Below are 25,990 nucleotides of genomic sequence, written 5' to 3'. Positions count from 1 at the left end.
CTGCAAAAACACGTAGGGCTGTTGTTGGCTGAGGCAGCAGCTGGTCCAGCCCCTGATGTGTGGTGTGGTCACTAAGTGCCAAAGATGAGGGACTTTGCAGTTTTAGTGTCTTTTTGGTATATCTGAGCTTTGTTTGCCCTGCTCTCACCAGATGTGTGAAGCTGCCATCGATTACACTGACTTACTCTGATGCAGGCACCTGGTGTAAAACCAAACACAGACTATTCACAGTCAGCAAGGATCCGCAGCTTGGAGAATTCCTCTCTTGAAAGATGAGGTTGATAATCCAAACCCTGCCTGTGCCACCAGCTTTTAACAGACTGAGAAATTCCTTAGAGGTGTTTGTTATTTTGCAATTACTTTGCAATTGATTTTCTTAAACAATTCCATAACTTGTTAAAGATCTCTTCCTCCCTTTTCTCCCCTTGTCCAGTTCCCTTTTCCATCTTTTCCACTGCCTAATGTCTATAATCACAGGACTTATTTTTCCCATTGCTTAGATAGACAACTCCTCTACAAAGAAAAAGAAAAACTGGATGATTTGTAAAAGTGGATTTATAGTCTGATTCTCCTGGGGTCCAAGCCTAATTCTTACAATGACTTCTGAAAATTTAGTTGAGGCATTTAAACTATTTGCCTCTGTTTCCCCTGTTGTAAAACAGAGGCTATTTTAGGATAGCTCCTGTAGACCATGTGCTGTTATTAGTTTACAAATGATTCTGTAGGGGAAACTGCCGTACGTAGGAATCACGAAACCTTGTGGCTCTCTCCATCAGGGCCTGCAGCTGGGAACACAGGAGCTGGAGGAGATGGGAAGCAAGTTTTGCCTTGGTTTGCTGATTCTGCACCTCAAATCCCTGCCCTGCAGCAAGGAGCTGATGGCTCAGGCAGCACTCCTGCTGGATCTGGAGGAGGAGATCACAGACCGGGCACAAAGGTCAGTGACTGCCATACCCAGAGGGCTCTGCTGCAGGAATCGAGTTGGTGGGGGCATGTTTTGGGTTTAAATCTGCAGAAAAAGACCCTCCTTATGGCTGAGATTTGCATCTTGGAAACTGCAGTGTATTGAGAGTAATTGGAACTGAGATGTAGTTGACTCCCAAAGAAACTGCCAAAGCTGTGTCCTGCAGCCATCCATGTGGAGAAAATAGGTGGAAGAGAAGTACCTGTTTTGTATTTTCCAGTGATTTTCCATTTTCCTGTCAAAAATGCTTACTGGAACATGGGGATGTTGCTGCCCCAGAAAAATGAATCAGCAGGAAACGTTTTCCTGCTCATTAATTGTCACATGGAGTTCTGTGCAGGTCAGATCCTCCATGGAGAGGATCTCTTATAAGAAAGGCATTATCTAAGTGCTGCACTGAAGGGAACAAGTATTGCAGATTATAAAAGGACATTGATAGCATGATTTAGAAATTTTGGGCCTCATACTCTATATTCCTATATATGGGAATTCCTATATATATGCAAGTACACCATATATTCTTCTTTTCCTCACTGCATGGAGTCCTTTAGTCATTTAGAGCATAGATTTATGACTTTTTGATAGATAGAAAGAAGTTTTGATCCCGCTGCTTATTTAGGACACGTTTTTCCAAATTGCAAAATTAATTTACTTGCTTCCTAGGTTCGGTGGGGGGTATTTAAGTGAGTTTGCACCATTATAAATACAAGAAAAATTTGACCTGGAAAAGTGTCTGAGTATGAGATTAATCAGCTTGAATTTGTGATGAAGCAAAAATGCATAATTTCTCTAGGCCACCATCACTTGTTAGTGCTATGTGCATCACATATGTTTGCAAGAATATTTTTCCAAGACAAATGGAGAAAGAAGACTCAGTGATGTGACATGATTTAAAGCTCCCCGATGGCTTTGCCATCAAGGAGCTCTCTCAGATTCATCAATGAACATCAAGTTTTTTCAGTTGCAGAAATACCCCCGTAATTTATAGCAGACTTCCAGTCTCTCCCCTGCAGGAACATTTACCCAACATTAGCACCACCTGTTCCTCATGCCAAAACCCATTCTTGCAAGCTTGTTCACAGTTTTAGATGTTTATGAGGGACGGTTTAAAAAGAGGGATAAAATGTAGAGACATTTCTTTGGATTAGCTGTGCTCACTTGTATGTATGAACACATAAATGGAGCAATTAAGGTGGATGCTAAACACCATCCATGTTGTGGACAGCCATCCGAAAAATCATTGGTATGTCATTAGAGAGAGCTGCTGGAGCCTGGATGGGTAGATGGTTCTGGGATATAAATCAAACTCACTTTTGAACAGGAGCTGGAAGGGCCTTTGCATGAAAATAATGTATGGGAAGAAAAACATCAAACCCTGACTTTGTTCAGACACTGACAAAAAGCCATCTGGTCACAGTAACTCAGTGAGCATTTTCTCTGATCTTTGTAGCCTTCTGTTACTTTTTCCCTTAGTTGATTTTATATTAATGGGAATTCACTCTATTTATCCAATACTGTGTGGTAGTTGATCAGTACGGAAGGAAGATCTCTAATTAAAAATATTTTTAAAGAAGTTAACAAAAAGATAAAAGTTCTCTTACTTTGTAAAACTCCCATGTGTCCTCAGTAGCTGAAAGCAAAGTGCCCTGCCCCTTCCAGTTTGCCCAGCAGTAGTGAGCACCTCTGTGGCATCCAGGAATGTTATTGCTAAAAGGCAATTGGTGGCTAGTTGTTAGTTTTCACTTCACTGGGTATAACTGCAGGTTGTGAAATTTTACTAACTTGGATGTAATATGTTACTATTTGCAGACCAGGTAAGCAGCTGAATTGATAGTCCCACCCAGAGGTGTCACATTGCAGGAGCTGGTTGCAAAAGGCTGGGTGAAAGGAGATGCAGAGATCAAAGCATTTGCTAGCATATTCTTTTAAGGAATAAATAATTCATGGAAACTGATTGTGCAGCATATTGATATTCTGATTCAGAAAATTAACACTTTCCCCCCATGTTGCTCTGAGCCTAGCCAAGAGAATTCTGTGGTTTGGTTTTAGTGGGAATATTGGAACCAATGGAAGAATGCAGAATACAGATGGCACACTGATACAGACAGGAGGGCAGCTATTTCTATATCCCTCTCTCTACTCACAGGTTTTGAAAAAATAAAAATTATTCTTTATCAAAACATTTCTCTGGAGGAAGCTGAGGGGTGCCACTCAGTCTAATATTAATCTGTAAATATTAGGTCTAATCTAGTTTTATGAGGTAGTATCAGAGCCTCAGAGATTTATTGCTCTTATATCATTACATCAATGGAAATTATACTCTGCTTCTTCCTGGGCTAGACTACCACCTTTGTGGGTTTAAGGAGAGTGAAATGTTTGTAGTTCAAAATTAGCTCTGTTTTCCTCTGTGGTTTCCAAAAAAAAATGCACAATATCCTTGCATGCTTTCTATATTTTGCTTCAGAAAGTGTGAGTAGGTGTGAATGAAAATATCCACATTTCTGTGTACCTTTGCCAAAGCAAAGTCAGACTTGGGGATCCTTCAGGTGCAACACAGGAAAAGTTCTGGGTGGTTACCTGGTGACATTTTTTTCTTGAATGCTTTAAATAGTGAGGAGCAGTGTCTTTTGAACAGCTTACAAGCTATCCCTGTTCCAGAAATCGGCAGTGTCCTGGTCCCAGGAAATGATATGCATGACAGATATTTAAGTGGGAGGCAATAGCTTTTACTGTAGCTAATGTTTTCTGGCAAAGGAAAATGTGTCCCAAAAACTGTCCTGATGACGTGTCTAGAAAAAGATACAAATATGGGTGAGACTTGCCACAGCAGTATTCACCAATATCAGAAGAAGAGATTAGTATTGTTCAGCCCTGATGAAAACACGAGTCTTTTCTTAGTTGTTGAGGGTTTTTTTGTCTAAATCAAGCTGAAATTAAGCTGTGAGCAGTGTGATGTATTGCACAGTGCTTATGTTAAACACATCTATCTCAATCTAGTGTGTTTTCTATATATGGTCTTCCGAGTGCCCATCTCTGTAATACTCTGGGTGACAGGTCAAGCTGCAGAACAAGAAGTTAATCCAGCACTGGATAAAGCTGACTCCCAGATAAAATGTCTCATTGCAAAGGTACAGAGATCAAAAGCTGTGGAGACACAGATCTCTTCTGTTGTGAAAACCCCGCAGTTCATGTTCCGCATTTGTCTCTCTTTGCCCTGGTGTCTGGTGTGCGTGGCATTGACTTGGCATCTCAGCATCTCCCTCCGACAGCAAACATTTTCACCTGTCAAGGTTCATAACTGTTTGTGTCCTTTAATTTTCCTCTTTGGGCTCTCTGTGCTCTGGGTATGCTGCAGCCTCATTCTCTCACCGCTGCTGTGAGGGGGATAAAGGAGCAGGCTGGACCCTGCTTTCCTGGAATAAACTATTTGCTGTGCACTTTACAGAGCTCTGTCAGAGCCAGTGGTCAGTAATTTGGAGCAAGGTAATAGCTGTCAGGGAAGCGCCTGCTCTAATGGAGGCATCCCCTGTGAATGGGGGATTTCTCACACCACATCAAGTCCATTGTGCTCAGTATGCTGTCTCTAATGAGCCAAAGAAAGGTGAAAGAAGACTTTAGCAGGCCTAACTAAACACGGTTTGGTGCACAGACAAGAATTTCTTCCTGTCCCCGTTTCACCGTCTATCTTTCCCCTAAATTGTCAACTGCAAAAGGAATCATTCACAAGCATGAGTGCAGCAGCACTTGGAACAAGTTCACAGCAGAGGCTGTGAGAATAAGCAAGAGAGGCTGAACTTCCATCAGTGGGGCTATGTGGATAATGGGACAGTAGAGTATTTCCCCTAAACATGTGACTTCCAAGGATATAATTAATTTGGCCTAGCAGCTCTGTGTTACTCTTTCCAACGTGTGGCAGCTCTCTCAGGAACGTGCCAAAAATGGAGAAAGTACAAGATGCAGCACAGAAGATGCACGAGAGCTAAAACGTGTGATGGTGAGGAAGAAAGGTTAAATTGCTCCAGGCATTAGTTGGTCTTTTAATTAATAACCTGTGCTCCTGGCATACATCATATTGACTCTCGCACTTATGCAGGCACTATCACCCACAAGATCTCTGTAGGGACTTAGTTGTTGTGGCTTTTCTTTTCACTAATGATATTTGGGTGTTTTTCTGCACTGAATAGCCCTTTTTCCTCCAGCACTGAATAGGACCACTCATGGACCACTCTTCCAAGATCAAAGGCCAAATATGTGGAGAATTTTCTGGGCTTTGCAGCCACTTTCAACAAACCAAGCCACACCAAGCTTGTACAAGCAATTTATTCTGCTCTCTCTTAAACTTGGCCTCATAAGACACTATTGCCATGCACTAGGAAGAATTACTGATGTTTCCAGCATCCCACCATGCCTTACAGTCAATTCTGGCATTCAGAAGCTTTCTGCTGGAAAAGTGAAATGCAGCTTGTACTTCAGACATGGTGTTTTTTGATAATAGTTTTCATGCCTCATTTGCTATAAAAGTAATTAAGTCACTGCTGTCCAGTAAGTTCACATTTGTCATGACCACAAGGAGGATGGGAAGTGGCTGCTCACATAAAGCAGGTTTGAGAGAGACAAAGTAAGCAATCTCCTCCCTCTACAGTATCCTCCCCTTCTTCCTTGTGGTTTAAGCTGAAGGCACATTCCTTAGTTTTATTTCTTTTTTTCTGCCCTCCAGGTTGTGCTAGGAAATGTTTTGCATAGACTGCAGCAATTGCAGCCATTTGTTCATGAGACATCTCCTGTGTTGAGACAGACTTTTGTGAAGTCATTTTCTGCTGACTCAGATGTTATTTATCTCCTGTGTTTCTTCATCATTTCTTACCTTTCTTGAGCAGAACTAAATCTCTTTCCACCCCAGATGGTAAATATGTCTACCTCTGCTATTAATCAAAATCAGAAGGCTTAATCATTGCTCTGTTTCTTTGTCCAGAGGTAATCTCTTCATCTTCTGTACAGTGAGCAGGGCTGGATCAGTCAGTGTATGGATGGCAGAGCCAGGAATTGACAAGAGGGATTTGCAGATCATTTGGAACTGTGTTTGCTGTTCTTCTATACCACATTGATGCACCATCATGATCCTGGATAGTATTGAACTGTTGGATCTCCCATCTTTTTACTATAATGCGCCTTCCCCTGATTATGGCTGTGCAAGCAATTTCACTCATCTTTTAAACTGTGTGGCCAAAAGGTGATTCAGATAAAATTAAGGTGATTTTGTGGAAATGAAGCAAACAAAAAAAAAGGAAAGTTCAAACAACAAAATAATGCAGCTGGAGCAAAGCACTCGCTTCATTTGGGGCATCTTTAGTGGATCTTTGAAAGCAGAAATGCGGTGTTATAGCCACATGTATGATGGAAAACGGTTCCCCTGCCTGGTGGGCTGGGTCTTCCTATTCTTACAGGGCAATATGGGTGTTGGTGTTATATTGTTTTGATTATACATTCTGAAACAAATTGCATCTCAGGGGTTTAAGTGCAAGACAGGACTTCACCCTGCACAGCACCCCATCCCCTCCCAGTTCAGGTGTAGCAGCGGTCGTGGCATCCAGTCCCAAGGCAGACTGGACAGTTGGACTCTGGGGAGCCCCCTGACATATGGCTGAAGATGAAAGCACTCTTTCATCCTTTAGAGAATCTAACCACAGCAGGAATTATTTGACCAGACTTGATTCAGGTTTTTATTTGCCTGGAGTTCCATTTTTCTGTAAGTAAAGATTTGGTGCATTTTTAACCTTGATCATCTGTAGACATTAAATACCTTTTGGCAGCTTTCAGAAGAGGAGGGTGTTTATTGATTCTGCTTTTTCGCTTAGTCACAAATTTTATTGCTGTTAAAGGAATCTGAAATTTCTATTGCTCTATGAGCATCTCTGGATGAGGTATTTCTGTATTTGGATGCTGGAGAGAAAGTGCTGTGGGAATGCATTTACCTAAGTAAGCCAAACTAGCTTGTCACTTTGGTGCAGAACATGGGGCAAAAGGGATTTCTGTAATGCATTTCATAAAACACTTGTGAGAGCACAGTCTAACATTAATTCAGTGTGACAGGTGTGAGAGTGGCTGAAGCTGGACTTTGGCTTTAGAGCAGTCTCATGTTGCTGTAACCATTTAGGATCAGTTCAGGAAATGCTTTAACTCCTGACTGCTTTATAACACTTTCCAGCAATCTTTCACACTGATGTTGCAAAAGAGTGGTGCCTTCTCGTACCCCCAGGGACTGACCTAAAGAATTGCTGCCTCTGTTATTGAGAGGAAAAAACCTCCAGATTTCAAGTTTGGATCTATTGCAGATTTTAGATTTTATTGTTTTTAAATGCCTCGATAATCATGTTTTCAAAATAAAAATGTGAATCTTCTTCTGTCCACCCCTTCATCCTTCTTATCCTACTCTCTTCTGTGCCTCTCCTTTGTTATTGTGAGAATACAAGCCCAGAGAATTCTTTGGAGGCTCAGCCAAGCAGTGCAGCCTATAATGAATATATTTGGTATTCAGAAGGCTTTCATGTAACTGTTCACAGGTGAGCCGCTGGAATTCAGCAACTTTTCATTAACACTTTCTAGAGCTCTCCCTATTTTCCTCCTATTGATTTTTATTATTATTATTCTGAAATGCCTTGCAAGCTGCTCAGCTTCTGTTGACTGTTATCAAATGCCAGCTCCAGCTATGCCAGGCTGGGTGTAAGAATTCATGCTCATTTCAGACGTAATTAATTTATCCTTTCTTAGCTAATAATAGCAATTTAAATAAATGCAGAAATGAGGAAGAGGAAAAGAGCAAATGGGAAGAGAAAGAGATCATAGAAGGAAATTTAAACATGCACAGAAACACTGCTTGCTGTCGTATCTGTCTGAGATTATTCAAATTACCGTACTCACACGGATCTCACTGGACTACAGGCAATGAACTTGTGTATACCCAGCAGAACAAATGGGCTCTGCAGTGCCCTTTCTGTGAGGCATATTGCTGTGGTGCTGTCTGGCATTAGACATTTTGGTATTGATTAGGAGCATCTGTATTTCTGTGCTGCAGTCTTTCTCCCTTAAGATCTGACTTGAAATATGAAAGCCACTGGGGTCCTTCACATGCTGGGATAGAAAAATAGACCCGAGGGCTATCAGGGGTTCAGAAGTTCCCATTTATGGAGCATTCCCCAAAGCAATGCATTGTGAGGGATGCACTCTTTTCTCTGAGCTGGCCTTTATACACACCAGGACACTGCTGGCACCAGAACAGAATAGATGGGTTTTTTCTAAGAGGATGTAAAGGGTAATGGGAGAATCAGTCTGTTTAGACTATTGATCATTTTGAATGCAGGCAGAGGTGGGATTTCAGATTGAACATGTCACAGGTCTAGTGCTGAAGAGGCACGTTCAGAGCACTATATATAGCCTCATGTAGACTACATCTATACTGCAGAAGCAGCTGAACACCAGTTGCATTAGATTTAGGACTCTGGTGCATGAGCAGGAGGAGAAAACTTTGTCAGTGCAACTCTGCTGGTGATCCCTGTTCTTTGTTTTCAGTTGTTTGACATTATTCAGAGGATATAGATGCACAAGGCATATCTGTAGTGGGAGTCCTTGTGTCTTCAGGTGGGTGGGAACCATAGATAAACACTACGGCTGTTTCAAAGATCTTGGTTATTTAGTGTTTCCTTGTGGAACTTTTCCAAATGGTGTTCCCAGAGTCCCAGAATAACTTGAGACTTGTGAAAACCAGAGAACAGTCAAATCTTTCATACCAGCACATGCTTCAGTAGTTTCTTCTAGGCAGGAAAAGCAATGGAAGGAGTGAGTAGGATGGTGGTTACATGAAATGCATTTTCAGCACTTTAGAAGTAAGGACATTTTTTGGGAAGTTGTGTGTTTTCCCTCTCTTGCAATTGTCACTTGAGTTGACCTCTAATTAATCTGTCCACAGCTCCCACCAGAGCTTTTTGAGGAACACAGTCACAAAGGTGAAAATTAGAGTGGTTGATAGTCAAAACAGACTTTTCTATCCCATGTGCTGGAGAGTTAATCATGTGGCACAGAACACAGGAACAAGAGACTTAGATCTGGATTATCTGATCAAAGGCTTCACCATGTGGAGTTCTCACCCCTTGAATCCAATGCAGTGGCTCAGATGTCCAAGCATCACAGAACTTTGAGGCAAACCAGAATGAATGCCAGTGGTCTGTGAGCCTCTATAGAGCAGAATGTCTCCCCACCCACCAGCAGCATCAGAGGCTCCAGTCTTACAGAGCTGAGAGTAACAATGCATACGTTGCCACTGTCTGAAGTAGGTTTCCTGTCATGGGTGAAATATGGGGCTAGAAGGAGCTGAATCCCCTGTAAAACTACCAGTGGGATCCAGTTTTTCACCAGAAGTTTGTAGCTGTATAAATTATTCAGACAATAAGAGCTAAGGAGTCCCAAATGGATTTGATTTAACAATGCTCATAGTCTCATTGTCTCCCCATTGGTGCCTCCTTTCTCTGCAAAGAGAAAATAAGAGCAGAGATTTCTGCTTTCGAGGCAAATGCCGTGCTGCAAGTCCTTTTGGTCTGGTGCTGAGCCTGCAAGTGAGAGTCTGACCAGGTCTCCTCTACTGTGGTCACAGTGTACAGCTGCTATTTAGGAGCACATCAAAAACTTAGCAAGATCAATAAGAGACTAAATGGTTAAGGGGATAGAGAAGGCAGAGAAATTCATAATTAAAGCTGTCAAGTTGCAGTAAAAGGAGCGCATAGCCTGGAAGGAAAGCGGGTGGGCGAGCAAAGTGTCGTATTTGCAGGTGAAAGTTGGCACTTCAACAGCATTTTAAAGTACTCCAAAGCCACCTCCACTGACATCTCAGCTGTATTGTGTATTCTGACAGAGACTCTGGCTGCTCAGTGTATTGTGGCTGTGACTCACACACAGACCCTGCCTCTTGCTGCCTCACTAGATACTGTACAGAGACAGGCAGAGGTATTGTGTGAGACAGGAGATAAATACGTGCAGGTTGTTGTTGCAGGGCCCAGCACACACGTGCACCACAGTGGATGAGAGTTTATGCACAGAGGTATAAATGTGAATGTCAATCCCTGTACCCCCTGATAATTCATTGTATTCTCTCAGAAATCATATGGATTCATTAGGATGTGTATGTTTAATGTGATGTTGGTAAAAAGAACTTATGAGAATTAGACTGGAGTTGAGAGTAGAAGGATGTGAGGGGGAAGATGCACATGAAATTAATACTTAGACTTCTACTTTTTGTCTGCAGAGCAGAAATGTGCTCAAGCTTAACGTCCCAGATCCTATTGTCATGTATGTAGGGAAAATTCTCTTTCAAGTACAGCATGGAGCCCCATCTGTCTCTGGCCCTGGTCACTCTGTAGCACTTAGCAATATATCCCAGTTAAGGAACCTCCTCCACAAGTCCAGGACAGAGCACTGCCACTTTCTTATTGCTGTCACAGTGCGATGTGAGAGGTGTGGGGCTGATTCCAGGCTGAAACAGGGCCAATGGACCTGTGAGGTGCTGGAAGGGCTCAGTGTGCACATGGGGATGGGGAGAGTGGGAAATGAAGCCGAGATTCATCAGCAGAACTCTCTGGAAAATTGTGACTCTGCAAGAATTGGACTGGGATACAGTGGCCAAAACAAATGGAAAACAGCCCCTGTTTCTCGTTTACTTTCCTTTCTCAAGGAAAGATTGTCACTTCCTTCTGCTTTTGTGTCTCTGGGAAGATGCTGAGGGTGTAGGCAATTGCTGTCTGGACCATGAGTGCTAAAGGAAATCATCGTACCAGGGTGAGGGCTGCTGTCAGAGCAGCAGGGAGAGACAGACTCAGAACAGTGTAAGAGGAAAGAAAAAGCATTCACTTTGTCTCTGTTTGGGGGTATTTTCTCTATTTCCTCCCCCTGTTCCATGTCCCATTCCTATTTCTATTTGTTCCTGATAAAAGTTGTTTTTAACAGGAGGAAAATTTAAATTTCTGGAAGGTCAGATTTCATTTTTAAAATAACAATAGCATGCTTTCTGGCTAGACTTTCAAATATATCCCTAACCATTTAAAAATACTTAATCAGCATCTTTATCAATGGCACATTATTCACCATTTAATCTATAATGGTTTGCTTTTAAGCATTAACAGTTACTTACCACCTTAAATCCCTATTTAAACATGAATTTGAGGATTTGGACTTGTAAGGGAGAATAAGCAGTAAAAGCAGTTGAATGCCAGAACAAGATTCTGCTATCAGGCCAGTATGATCAGAAATTAGGAATAAGGGGAAGAATAGAAAACATCTGTTCTCTATTTCTCTGTCTAATCTGTTTGTTCTGCCTAGTCTACCCAACAAGTTTTTACATCACGCCCTGTATTTGAGAATTTTTTTCTGAAGATGCTGCTTCATAGCGTCCTCCAAAAAGTACCAGCATCTCATTAAAAGATAAAAGTCCTATGCAATTCAAAGAGGAAGCAAACACCCATGTCAAGTAATAAAGCTGCGTCTCACCTCCCATTGAACTGCAGGGGGCAGCCAAGAATTTGGGTAAAGTCCTACTACCCGGATTTATCTCGTCAGCCTTTTCCTAGAATTAATACTTATTTTTTGTTCTAGTAGACAACTTGTGTTTTCATCTACGAAAAAGTGAATCAAAAGAGAGGATCCACTGTAGTACTTTAACACACTCAAGTGTCCTTCCTGGCAGTGCTCAGCGTTGGAGATTTCATAGAGGAATGCAACCACTTGCCATAGTGGACCACTACAGAATGCCCCTATCGTCTGGGGGGATTGTTTTCTATCTTCAGACAGTGATTTATTTATGCCTGGGAACACGAGGATTTGTAGCTTTTCCAAATAATTAGAATAACAATAATTCTGTCTAATGAAATGTTCCAGCGCTTTCATTTTCTGTGTAAGTGCCTTTTGAATCTTGCATTGCTCCTCGTTGCACCCTGCTATCTTGTGAATTTTATAGATTAGCTGCATGTTGTGAGGAAAGAAAATATTTCCTTTCATCTGCTGCTCTTCCACCTTTGTAGATGCACCTTTATCTTCTGCTGTAATGTAGAATAATTGGGAGTGCCCAAATTGCCAGGCATTTTGTAAACGACTATCACCTCCTTTCTCATGCATCTAGTCAAGAAAGAGGATAGTTTTTTTAAATCTACTTATGCCTCTAACTACTGCTATCACCTACTTTTTATCCTGCTTATTTATGTGGCACGTTTAAGATATCACAAACCAAGAATTCAGAATGGACTTTCTAGGGAAAGTGTAGCGTTTTTTAAAGTAACAGTTTAGTAATATTTTTAGTGTTGCCCATTGCCTTGCCATTGAGGTTTATTATTTTCAGGAAGGATGGTAGCTTCATGGACTAATCAGCTCTATCCTCACATGGTTTGATGAAGTTTATTGGAGAAACCTTTTTATCTTTAAGCAGTTTTCATGGAGGGTTACTGGCTGCAAATGGGGTTGGTGAAGGACACCACAGTCTCTCATGTGCATGCCCATAAAAAGTGATCTCTTTTTTTAGACCTTTTAGATTTCAGTGTTAATGGTCTGTTCTGAAGACAGTGCTTGTCTTACCTAAATATCCCAGAAAGGGCTGAGCAGAAAAGAGAGAAACAAGTGGATAAAGATGTTGTTGGCAGTTTGTGAGAGGTACAGAACAGAGAGAAAAAGATGGACAGTCCCTGTTAGAGGTGGATTTGGAAGGGTAAGGGCAGGACAAGACTTAAGCCCTCTCCCTGCCTTCCCCTCAGCTCATGGGAGTGATTCTCAATATTACAGAACCTAATTTCAGGAGCTCAGGATTAAAAAAAGGGTTGAGTGGAAATATAAATAATGGATTAGGCTGAAAAATTGGTTTAGGCACTTTGACAATGTCTCTGAGGTGTCTTTGCCCCTTTCAAGGAGAAACAGATTGGAGACATGAGATGCAGAAACATGGCTTTTGTTCACTTTCCTCCCTCACGTTTTAAAATCATATCCAAACTCTTATTGTGCAAATGCACTGTTCATGATCAAAGACTTATCTTGGAGCAGAGAAAGTCCCTGGAGAGCAAGGCCTGAAGGCTAAGCCTGCAGTGCAGCTGGCTGTATCCCAGTCTGTTTGGGAAATCTAGTCATGCGTGACTCAGCATCTGCTGATCCAGTGAGGTGGGGAGCAGAGTACCCCATGTCCTTCCCTAACTTTTGATCCTTGCTCCCTTTGCCAGCCCAGCTCCCTCTGGAGGCCCTGGTCCATCAGGAGTTTGCCCTCACCAGTGTCTGTAAGGCTCTTCTGTAATGCAACATCTACTAATTCCTGCATTTTCTCAGAAATGAAATGCTCTGGCATAGGGGCTGGAATTTATCTGAGAAGGGATAATGGATAGGAACAACTGAGCTCTTTGCCCTTTTCAGTATATTTTTCCTCATGTCTCATTTCTGGCATTTCCCTCCGCTCACAGAGTGACTCCAATAGCAACCAGCTATTGGGAAAGGAGCAATAGAAAGAAGTTCAGTGAAACTTCAGAGCTGGTGCCCTACAGCTATGATGGGAACAGCCAGGAAAGCAGCAGACCTGTTTGCATAGAGGTCTCTCCTGCCTTGTGATGCTTTCCTGCCTTTACTGCCTGCCTTGTGGGACACTGGATTTGTGTTCCAAGAAGGCTCCTGTTAACACAGCTCAAACACCTCACAGAGAGCAGTGCCCTTGATCTGTCATTGAAAACGTCCTTGGCACGCTGTGGCATCAGGAGGAAGGCTTGTGATGCTAATTGCTGGGAGCACTGTTCTACCGTGGATGTTCACAGCCCCAGTACATTTTGTTTTCATTTTGAGAGAGGGAGGCTTGGAATTGCTGCTTTTTTTTTTTTTTTTTAGGAGTTTGCCCAAGGGGTGTATGAGAGCTGTGAGGGGAGGGCTGTGAGGAAGGTGACTTTTCCATCCCTGTAGTTTCTGGTGGGCTTTTTGATTATTTTGTTTTGTTTTGGGGTTTTTTGTTGTTTAGGTTTTTTTTTTTTTTTTTTTTTTTTGTCACTGAATGATGTTCCTGTGTACCTTGCAGCCTAGCAGGACTGTCCTCTGAGCTAGATCTGTAGGTAATGTAATCAGGCAGGGTTTTCAACTACTTCACAGCCTTTTCACCTTCTAGGTGTGCAACCTACCTCCATCTTCTCTATGGTCATAGCAAAAGTGTGCTGGACAATTTCCCTTGTTCTCACCTTGCTTTTCTGGAACATACCAGTGCTCTGTAATGATTAAGAAAATTAAAACATGGGGACATATGCCCTTGTTTAGTCCCTGATGATGGGTCAAAAGTGGAAATTAAGAAGACAGGAAATTTTTTTCTACTCTCCACTCAGTAAAGGAAATTCACTGGAACTAAAATAATCATGAAACAGGCACAAAGAAGAGAACAGATTATCAGGGAATTAACTCATTAATTAGGTTCATACCAAAATTCAGAAAAGGGTTTTCTTCAAGATAACAACGGAGTTCAAAGACCAGCAAGAGTTGGTCTTGGGGTACACACAATTTTATATCAGAACTCTGCCAAGGTTTAATTTTAGCCCAGCCATTTGGCTGGTTATAATGGAATATCAGAAAAGCTGCAGGAAGGCATTCAGCAGCTGGCATCATCTTACCACAAAGTGTGAGGACAGAAGCTATTATCAGCCCGTTCACATCACTAAACTCTGGTTCCTGGTGTTAACAGCAGTGTGGGAGCCCTCTCTGTTATGGCACCTTGCTAAATTTAGAGCTTGATTGCAAATCCTCCAGTGAATAGCAGCTGCTTGCTGGTGAGTGTTTTTTCCAGCATGAGGGTGAGCAGAAACCACATGCAGGTTTAAGTGAGGTAAAGCACTAAAACACCATCCTCCATGTGGCACTTCTAGGACCCCCAGTTCGCCCTCTTTGTCCCAGTTCTCAGTGGCAGGGTAGGATGGAGGTACCCCAAGTAGGTGGGGTTTGGCTGGAGTCTCCTCGCTGTTCTAATGGGAAGCTTCTCTCCATGATTCTTAGGCTGGCTGTAGCTTGAACTCAGGGTTAATTTAGGACCCACACAGCCCTGTTCTTGTTAAAACAAGATTTATGCTGCCTGTCTTGCTCGCTGCACTTTAGCAGGAGCCTGCTTGCTGTGCAGGTGAAATGTCTCCCTTCGTGTTGCCAAGTACGGACACTCTGGAGAAGGGAACATAGGAGAAAGGAAAAGAACTCACTTTGCAGTTACTCTCTGCTCTGTGCTGCAAAATCCTGCCAGGTCCCTTCACAGCATTCACAGTGAGACCTGCTGCTGCCAGATGCCACAAGGTCCCTGACGCTGGGCCGGGCTGGAGCAGAGGCCACGCTGCTGCAGCAGAGCTGGGATCAGTGTGTTGAGATTGGTTTCTGTAGCACGTTCTTAATGAACTAACAAACCAGAGATAAACACTGGTTGAAATGAGAGTGAATCCATGTGAGAAAGGCCCCCTGCTTTCTCACTTACCCTTTCCTGTCTCCTGCTTTTGCTGAGTCTCAGCAGGAACGCAATCAAACCACACTCGGGAGCATCTGAGCTGCCTATTTGCCACTTAGGACTTCCTGGGTAGTGAAGTTTCCACATTGTTTATTTAGAGCTAAGTGTTCTGCTGGGTCTCTTCTCACTTTCTGTAAATAACAACTGTCCTCAAAATTCTTCAGGGTGATTACTGAGACTGACAATCTGTGTGTTTTGAGTTGCTGAGCCGTATTAATCCATAATATACTCTGGCCCGTGGATGAGAAAACTAATGCATTGAGGATGTCACAAGAGGTAAAAGCCAGAGGACTGAGTCTTCCTGGACACGTGAAGTACTTTGGCTGTGATGTGAATAAATCTCCCAGCAGTAGCAGCAGTGTATAAACTGTTAGAGGAGTCTGCCTTTGAAATCAACATGATAGAGATTTTATAGCACCAAAATGAATTCAATTTTAGAAAAGATGAGGCACACTTCTTTTTTTTTTTGCCTACCTGTAGCTTGTCATGGCAACGTTTATTCCACTTAATATAGGAATTGATGGCAGAGGGGCAAACACATATACGCAAAGAAAAACGATGCCCAAGTCCTTCAGGCTCACCAAATGGATTCACCAACTTTCTTAACCATCTAAAAGTTTTGCATCTGGCAATGCCAGTTTTCAAGCACTTTCTTTACAGAAATTGAGAGCAATTCACCCCCTCTCTCTTACACACCTTTCATAAGTTCTACTAGTAGCAGGGTAACTAACTAGGGAATGCTATCTCACCAGAGGGAGAGGAAAAAATGTAAAAAAAGAGAAGAGAAGGCATAATCCAGGGCTGAAATCTGTTCTCCTTTCTGTTTTGGAGTCTGAACCTCTTCATATCACAGTGTGAAGGCTGTGGAAATTCATCTCCTCAGACCCAATCTAGGGACACATCCTGGCAGCCCTTGCTAAAATGCAGATGGGAAAACAAACGTGAGGTCCATGGATTATACAATTATAAAAAATTCAATCCAGAGTTTTACACTGTGATAATTCAGTCCTGTCCAATCCACAGACTGATGAAATATTATCTTGTCCTGTGGATGTGACCCAAGGCAAGTGAAGACTTCCCTGTGCTTTGGAACAGGACAACTGCAGAGTACACATTCAGGGAGCAAAATATTTCTTCTTTGTGCTTTTAATACAGCAAAATGCTTTGCTGCTTCTTTGGTTTCCTTCCTTCAGTCACAACAAAGGAATGTTGGAAGTGACTCCAGAGAAGCAAAGCCTAGAAAAGAAAAGGGATTTAGAGAGAAGAGATTAGATGAAATTTGTAAAAAAAAGAATTCCCAGTGCCATGTTCCCAGCTCAGTCTTCTGAAGGGAAGCCCTTTGCTCCTGATCCGCTATGATTCAGTTGGCAGCTCTGCCCAGAGTGGCCTCTCTCCTTCATCTCTGCTGCTATAAACTAATACCCAACGATAACAGCCCTGCCAAGCTTGGTTGCTGCTGATGCATTGTACACAGCTTTCATTAATCTATTTGTGCCCAGCAGCTCATCAGTGAAAGGCCCTTCTAATTCCCTTCCTTCTGATCTGCTACAGACTTCTGAGGAGCAGGAGTGAGTTTGCAAGAGAGGAGTGACCTGTAGTACTCTCTTGGTGTAGCTTGAGCAAGTTTTGTTCAAGCTTTCCTCTAACATTGCACAGTTTAATCAGGGCATGTTGGTATGGACTTGTACCTCCTCACCTTCCTGTCTTTTGACCTTACAGTGATTGGCTTTTAATACTGTTGTCTCCAGTAGAGACTGATTTTGCTGGTTTGGGAGCCACGTGCAGTCTTTTCCCTGCCTCCCATTTCTGATATGCAACAATTCCTGCTCTGGTTGGTGGAAAGTGATGACAGCCACCCTGCAGTGTTCTGGACAGCCTGAGCTCTTACAGCTCTGCTGTTCCTTTACCTCTGCTCTGACAGTTGGTATGGGAATTATTCCTCCTATATTATCAATGTGGGGAATGAACTTTTAACTTCATTTGTGTTTGCATAAAATTAGAGGAGTTAAGGGCTGGCAGGCATCTCCACAGGTCATCAGCTTCCTGCAGTGAGGATCAGCTTTACCTGTACCACTCCTGCTATGTTAATCTAATCTTTTCTAAAAGAGCTTTAATAATGGAATTACCAGACTTACTCCAAATAATCTATTTTAGCTCCTACCACCCTTATATTTTCCAGGTATCTAGCCTGAGCCCTGTCTTGCTACAGGATGTCCTGGACAGTCATTTTCTTACCTATCCAGCCTAGACATAGAGAACTAATTATTTCAATGTGTCTTCTGCACAGTTTTCACTTGAACCAAGTCCTCCTTGAATTGCTTTGCCCAAGATGGAAACAGATCAGTAGCAGAGATCTTAATACTTCTGGATCAAGAGAGAACAGATTAATTTATATGTCAGCATTAATTCTTTATACCCACACAGTACTGTATTTGCATTTTTGTAACAGAAGGAATGGGTGGCTCATGTTCAGCTTGTAATTTTCAATTAAACAAATCAGTTTTTTCCCAGTAGAAATATTACCTTGTCATTGCTCCTCGTGTTCTGTGTTTATACCATTGATTATTTCTATCTAATTGAAGCAACTCGTACTTGACCCTACTGAATTGCAACTTTTTTTTCGGGTTACATCTCTAGTTTGTCAAAATTATTTTGAATTTTAATGCAATTTTTGTCATACTTTGGTTTCATCTGCAAATGGAATTAACATACTCTGCGTTTCATCTAAACCTTTAATGAAAATATTGAATTGTACCAAATCCATGTCCGAGTCCTGCAGAAGCTCATTCGACACATCCATTTTAACAGTGAAACACTGAAAACTGCTCTCAGTACAATTTTCTAAGCAGCTTATATAATTACTCTGCTGTGGTTCACCTAGACCCTCCTGCTTATTTGCTGCAAGAATTTGAAATGGTTTCGAAAAAGTTTGCTATGTGACGTCTTGTCCATGGGGTATTCCCCTGGTACCTTCTTGCAGAATCAAATTAGAACGGGCCATCATAATCTGTTCCTGACAAAGCTGTGTTGACTGATTCCCACTTCTTTTCTCCTAAGTGCTTCCAAATTGTTTCTTTGCTCTGAGGAACTGGAGTTAACCCAACAGGTCTGTCGTTTGCTGTCTTCTCCTTTTTCCTGTCTTCAGAGCACAGTTACTCTGTTATGTCACTTATCTGGTTCATCACCAGTCCTTCCTAAGTTCAAAAAAAATAATCATTAACAGCTTTGAGCTTGGTTCAGTCAGTTCCTCAGAGCTGCAGAAGGAATACAGTAGATTCAGATCATTCGGAAAATCTGAGCAATTTAACTTCTCTAACCAATCCCTTTTGTATTCTGGGCCTCCTTTGTTAGTTCTTAACAATGTTAATTCATCACAGCTGACCTTTTATGAAAACTGATGCAAAAATCACTCAGCCTTTTTGTCAATAAGCTTTCCTCCTAAGGAAAGTGGACTAATGAATTATACTGCATTTTACTACTAATAAAGAACGATATCCTTTGCTGTGTGATATTTTTGCCAGTCTCACCTCACATCGTACTTTCATTTTTCATGTTTTTCCTAGCTGTTATTTTTGTACATTTGCACTCATTAGGCTAGTCTAATTTTTTTTTTCAACTTCCTTTTTACTTTTGCCATATATTTGAAGTCAGTTAACACCTTTTGGTATGACCAAGCTGGCCTGGCTACTGTTTTTTTGTAGTAAAACAGCTTGACTTTGTCATTTTTCTCAGGAATGTACAGGGTTTTTTTTAATCTCTTATAAAAAGAAAATTCTTAAGGATCCTCCCCTACCCATCCACCCACCCCCACTGAATTCTCTGCTTTGGTAGATTTACATAAAGCCTTGTCTGCTTGATCTTAGTCTTTCACTAAGCTTTGGTGGAGTTCTTTCATGGAAGCAACTTTCATGGTTCTAGGATTTTTGTCGTCTTTCTCTTTTGGCACTGCTTGCAAGGAAAATGTGAGTTTGCGCTTTAATGCTGGAGAACTTCGTGTTTTATGCTGGGTTGACAAGGTCTTTAAAAGTGAACAAATCTGCTCAATATCAGGGTTCATTGCCTGTGAAGGAAACTGTTCAGAGTCACCTTTGCCTGGAAATCATATTCTCAGTCAGGCAAAGTTACGAGATGAATAAACCCACATTATTCTGTTAAAGTATAGCTCAAACAAAGACTGCAAATTTCATCACATGCTTGTTGTTGCAAAACGACATGCAAAACCTTTGTTCATTTTATCTAAAGACCTTGGCTTTATCTCTTATTCTGCAAGTTCTGTTTCCCAAAGTCTCTTCATTCTTTGAAGGGATAGTCAGGAGTTTTTGATCGATTGAAGGTGTTAAAAGTAGATTGGAGTTAGACTCCAGTGCATGGCTACTCCTTTAGTCTGGGAGATGCTCCATAATAGCCCAGAACTGGCTTACAAATCATCTGATTATATCAGCTGGGTGCCTGATGAATGTAAACCCAGGGAGATTTGCTTTCAGCTCTCTTGCTGGGTACCCTTGGTCTACCTTGTAGAATGAGGGGAAATCCACTAAGTTTAATAGCTTTGACACCGGTCAGTGTCAGCAATTTTTTATTTTTTTCCTTCTGACTTAAGTGCATGTAATTCTCTATTTCATTTGTTACTAGATGTCTCCTACCTTGTGCTGGAGTGAGTTTTATGGAAGGCCACAATGAGGCTTCCCTGGAGCCTTTTCCTCTCCAGGCTGAACATCCCCAACTCTGTCAGCCTGTTTTGATAGGAGAGTCTCCATGTCCATGAAGCAGGTTTGTTCTCTCCAGTAAAGGCTTCTTGGCTCCCTGTGATAATTCTCTGTTTCACAGAGCACTCCAGAATATTAAACTCTTACAACTTCTTTTACAAAGGCTGTAGGCTTGCTGGGATAGAACAGACAGCATTTCTGAGTGTACACACAGGGGTGGGTGTGTTTAGGTGTTGGAGTGTGCTTCCCTCAGTGTTTTGGAGTGTATTAGCAATTTTCCCCAGTGCTTATTATCTGAAGATTGAAATTTGTAGCTGCACTCTGTTGGGTTTGTGTCTCCTCTAATTGCAGTGTCTTCTGGCTCATCCTGATTTATAGCTTGCTGAAAAGCATGTATCCCATAGGATAGAAAGCATGATGTGCAGTTTTATATGGCAGGACAGATACCAATGAAAAATGAAGACCAACCTTATCTGAGCTGGGAAAAATGCAGAGGAACCAAAGGGAGAAATTGAAAGTAAAAGGAAATGTGACAATTTATGTTGGCCATACCTCTTTCCCTTTACTCTGAAGTCTTTTGATGTTCTAGACCAGAGGGTTTTAAAGGAGGGTTTAAAGGACCAAGTGCTTGCTAAACAACCTTCATGTAGAGGTTATGGAGTGTTGTCACTCAGGGAATTGTCTGTTCGAGTTGAGTCTGCCCTTGTTCAGTGGAACTGCACCACACCTGCATTGGTGGAAAGAACAAAAATATGAGCTTCCATCGTTTCTAAATGCCATTCTCCTTCTGCAGAGATGAAAACTGTTCTCTGAAATACAGCCTTAGACTGAGGTGGACATGAGGTGAAAGAGGCTGAATCAGAGCTCCATGCATATAATATGAGTTTTTCTATTGAATTCAGTGAGCTTTGAATTAGACCCCGACTGCACAGTATGTGAGAGAATGCAGTCTTGAGCAAGAAAATTTCAATACTTTCATTTTTTTTCAGCAGAGTTATTTCTTATCATGGTTTGTATTTTTTTTTTTTTTTTTTTTTTGTGCAAAAGGTGCTCTGATGTCCTGCCTGCAATCTGGAGAATAATAATTATTTCTGATATGCAGCCTTTTAGCTGAATGTTAAGAGCGAGGAGAAGATAACAGGGAAAAAAAAGACAAAAAATTTTCTTGGGTTCTTGTTCTTTACACCTTCAGGGAAGGAGTAGACATATTTGCAAGTTGAGTGTTATGAAAAAGCAAAGAATGACTTTAGGACAGGTAGCATACAGAGGAAAAAGAATAGAACAATATTTTTTGTATGGATTTCTGTTTTCTCTCCCCTGTTGCTACTCCTCTATTCTTAATAAGCTTCCTAGGTTCTGGTCATTCACTTATCAAGGGATAAGGTTACAAATGAAGTGCAATACACACTTGAATGGGTGCCTCTTAAATTTCAAGATCTGGGGAGAGATTTTGTTATATTTCACAATACATGAATGAGATGCTCTACCTTGTATGTGCTCCAAACTAATTTCAGGGCTGAGCTTTTAGGTAAATCAGTGGAAGAGCTCGGGACTGAGTGCAGGGGTAGGAGAGAACTGCAACTGGGAAGTGAGGATGGACTGGAACAAACAGGAGGTAATACAGCTGGAAGCTGAGGGCATTAACAGAGTTGTTTGACAGCCCTGGACCAGAATTATGGTGCCCCAGGTTCACGCTGGCACATGTTGATTATGAATAAGCATCATCCTGTCCCTGAAATCAGAAAGAGGGACATCGAGTCATTGTGCACCCCATGCTATTGTCAGGGCTGTGTTCCCAGTGAGGGAACAAAGAATAAATCCAACAGTGCTGAGAAATAAGGGCTTGATTGCTGTGCTCAATTACTGTGTATGTGAGAACCTGCCTTTGCCCAGCACGTGTGTTTTTGGAGGATGACAACTTCGAAAAACTCCGAAACAAAATTTTTTTGAAAAACCTGGAAAATGTGACTTGGAACTTCCTAGACATTTTGTTTCTGTTTTCTTTTGCTTTCTTTATCACATGTCAACAACTTCCTATTTCTAATGGCTTCTTCATTTATGGTTTTGGCCTTTGCTTTTCTGTCTGTTCCAGCCACATTATATGAAGCCAAGGTTTTCTAATCTGCATTTGTAACACATATCCAAAAGGAGATTAGTTTCAAAATGACACTAGAAAATAGTACCTGGCTCCCTCAGATAAGCCTGAGACGAAGCCAGAACAGTGCTGAACCCTTTGGAGACCTGGTTATTCCATTGACTTATGCTTCCCTTTTACTCCTGCAGCTTGTGGGGTGTCATATTCTATCTCTGTCAGTGATGTCCAAGTCCAATCAAAGGATATTTTCTCCCCACCCCTCTCACATAAGTACTCTGGCACCAGGAGTGCTACCTTAGATCTCTCAGACAAACTAGCTGCCTTCTTAGCTGCTGCACTGACAGAGAATGTGGAAACAAAAACCTTGAAGCAGAATTGTCTGTTTTTGTGAAGTAACTGTTTTACTTATGTAACAGTATTGTGGTGGCTCCAACAAAATTCAATGTCTAATTATCTTTTTCCTTCTTCTGTACCACATAACGCAAAGGAAACAGAATATGCCTTGGAGCTTTTGGTGTAAGGAACTACAACCAAAGAATATATTTCCACTACTTTGATGCTGTAAATGTCTAGCATTTATCTGTCCAGTGTCCAGGGCTTTGTGTCCTGAGAAGAAAGGCAGCTAAATAATACAAAATGTCTCCAACAAATGCGAGTTGGATTTTTGTGTTCGTTTTCATCACAGTTGCATTCCTTCTGTGTTGCTTTCTGCCAGCATCCTGGGGCTAGGGGTGATCTGGGGCAGGGGGAGGTAGAAGAACAGATTATAAAACAGTCATGGGAAGGACATGCAGAGTTTGCAGTGGTGCACATTGTTGGTTTGAAAGCTGAGCTTTTCCAGCAACAGAACAGAAACACACACCATGACTTCAGTGCATATGGCAAAACACGAGAAAAATCAGTCTTATGTCCAGATTTTCACAACTGGAAGAGAGGCTAATGTTGCAGAATAAACTTATTATAATTTTTCTGGGTATAGAAAGAGTGGTTTCAGAAGGAATTATTTAAGTGTTGAATGGTGATGGACTTGATAACAGCCTGTGTGCAGTATCCTGAGAAGTGGTGTATTAATGCCTTGTCCCCATTTCTGAGTCGCAAATGAAACTATGATGTTCTTCCTTTCCTGATGTTCTGAAAGTGCTATTTAATGACCTAAAATTATTTTCTTTATCTTAACCTGTCATAAAGTTTAGTTACATCTTTACAACTTCTGTAAAGTTGTCCATGCCCTAAGTCAGATAGAAGCTTAAAAAAAAAGAAACAAAACCAAACCAAAACAAAAAATATAAGCCCTTGGTTTATAGCCCATTTGGGGATTTTTTGGCATAATTCAGATTCTTCAACAGCAGTGACGTAAATTAAATTAGCTAAAATTTATTGATTCCCCAATTTAGCTAAATCGGATTTTAGTCCAATAGAGTGTTTGCACATGCAAGTGCACTAAAATAACTCAGCACTTCTTAGAAAATAGATTCAGTTACGTGTTCATAGCTGGGCTCAACATCTCTCTTGGAGAATGGCAGGGAGGGACATCCTCTCATGTGCAGATGGGCTGGGGTAAATGAAGGTCAGGAATGTTTCTAGCCTGATCTTCACAGGTGAAAAATTAGTGCAATTGGAAGAAACAGACTTGTAAGAAGGGAACTTCCCCTACATCCATCTGCCATCATATTTGTTAATGTCTTTTCTTTCAGCAAAGATTTAGATCCAGAGGCATAAAAAATGTGTATTTTTCTAGGAAAAGACTGTGAAGGGAAACAATTTGTTAAAGGTAGTCTGAATACCTCTCTCTGACAGCTCCTCGAGTCAGCCATCCTAGAGCTTTCTTCTTTCCACCACATGGAACTTCACTAAAGTAAAATCCAGGCACAGTAAAAAGCCTTTATTTTTTTTTTCCTTACTGCCATCCTTTTCCACTGAAGGTGGAGGGGAAAGGGATTTGCTGCTCTGGGATAACAAAACTGTGAAAACAGAAGCAAAGACATGGGAACTGCTTGCCTTCATCCTGCGCAGCACTGCCCTACACTGATGGAGGCCTTCTTTGGCTCTGCATTTTGCACTCCTTCTGAACATATTGATGTGACATGAGGTGATGGTACCTTGGCTTCTAATTAGATCAAAGCTGTGATGCAAAACACCTTCTTTGGAGTCTTCTTAGGGGAAGTAAAAAGCAAGAAAGGAAAGCATCACATCAGAGAAGGGAAGAGATAAATAGGAAGTCAGAGAAGGACGGCTGTGGAAAAGTAGGGGTGAAGTCTGGCCCTTCCAGGAATGTGTTCTCCTTCCTGAAGTGTTTTTCCAAGTTCTGATTCTTCCAGGCTGTCAAGTGAGAAAGGACAACTATCCTTTTTCAGGGACATATCGAAATCTGATGAATCCTGTATTTTATCACCTTTGAGAGCAATTTTCCAATCATGCTGCTGCTATATTTACTCAGGATGTCTGAATCCAGAGAGCAGAAAAATAGTGCAGCACTCATCCACAATTTGAACCAAGCTCAATTCAGTGCCTGGGAACTTTATTTTATGGAGGCAGTTGAGATTTATTACTTCAGTGTCAAAGGTAGTGATTTGGCCAAGTACATAAGTAGAATATTGCCCTTTGTGGAATGGGAATTTGGTCCCGTTTGCATCCTGCTCTCTATGGATATGTCTAATTTCAATACCCTGGTGGTGTACCAGTTCAGTGCTTGATGTACCACACTGTCTTGTTTCCATAAATCCATGAGTAATGGCCAGAAAGGAGCCGTGTCCCTGAGAAGTGGTGGAGGGACTACAGGCAATGCACCTGCCATGCAGCTCCCTACAGCTTATGCTGTTAGGGCCTGAGGGAGAGTCTCAATGAGCTGAAATGATTTTAGTTCTGCTTTTGGGATAGTTGCTTTATCGTGCGTGCCAAAGACGTGAATGAGTGTGGAAAGTCATCCTTCCAAGTGCCAGGGAGCTCTTTTGTCACATGGCCTGTAAGAATTAATGATTTGGCCACCGAGAATCTGGCTTGGACAAGATTTTGGGAATGAGAAAATTAACACTGAAAGGACACAAATATTTTTATTTCTACTTGAAAGTGTTGTGAATGTAAACTCTGCCTCTTTGGCCCTTCTGCAACAAGAAACAAACAGAGTCAGCCCATATGACAAAGTTGAGACATTTCTTTATGCAGTAACATAGAGCTGCTGATTGGGGCCATGACACTTCTCACTGGTTTAACCCTACAGGTTCCCCATCCTAGATCTTGTGGCCTAGAAAGACTGATGGAAAAAATCTGCTTGTCAGAGGAAAAGTTGACACACTTGTGACTTTTAGTGCGGTTGTGTTGGAGTGGGAATAGGGATGGTGGAAATAGCCTTGACAAAGAAGGAGTACCAGGCAAAGTGCAGGTGACAGTGCAATTTATCACATGGCTGTGAAATGTATTAGCTGCCTATCACCCTCAGTTATGTAAAACAAAAAGAGGGAGAATTGATTAAACTATGACCTCTTCCATCTACTGGCTGTCATTTTAGTACCTGTGACAGAAGCTGGTGTCTAGTCATTAAATGCAGACTTCTCCATTTCAGTTTTGAGCAGTAGATTAATAGTTCATGTTGTGTGATTCCTTTTCCCTCTGCCTGGCTCAGTACACACAGAGGAAGCTCTCTTGTGTGTACATCACCCCTCTGGGGTCAGCTGTCCACCCACCACGGAGTCATGGTGGATCTC

General features: G+C 41.7%; 1 protein-coding gene across 1 annotated transcript in view; it reads left to right on the top strand.

Annotated features, from left to right (window-relative positions):
• The window catches only part of AGBL1 (AGBL carboxypeptidase 1), a 272,002-nt gene that overhangs the window by 179,837 nt on the left and 66,175 nt on the right, over positions 1 to 25,990 (top strand). Inside the window, exon 22 of the mRNA XM_039557990.1 lies at positions 777 to 937. Within this exon, the coding sequence (XP_039413924.1) occupies positions 777 to 937 (161 nt within the window). The remainder of the gene's footprint in view (positions 1 to 776; positions 938 to 25,990) is intronic.

Source organism: Corvus cornix, chromosome 10 (assembly GCF_000738735.6).
Source record: "Corvus cornix cornix isolate S_Up_H32 chromosome 10, ASM73873v5, whole genome shotgun sequence".
NCBI classification, from domain to species: domain Eukaryota; kingdom Metazoa; phylum Chordata; class Aves; order Passeriformes; family Corvidae; genus Corvus; species Corvus cornix.
This window is presented reverse-complemented; position numbering and strand designations above follow the sequence as displayed.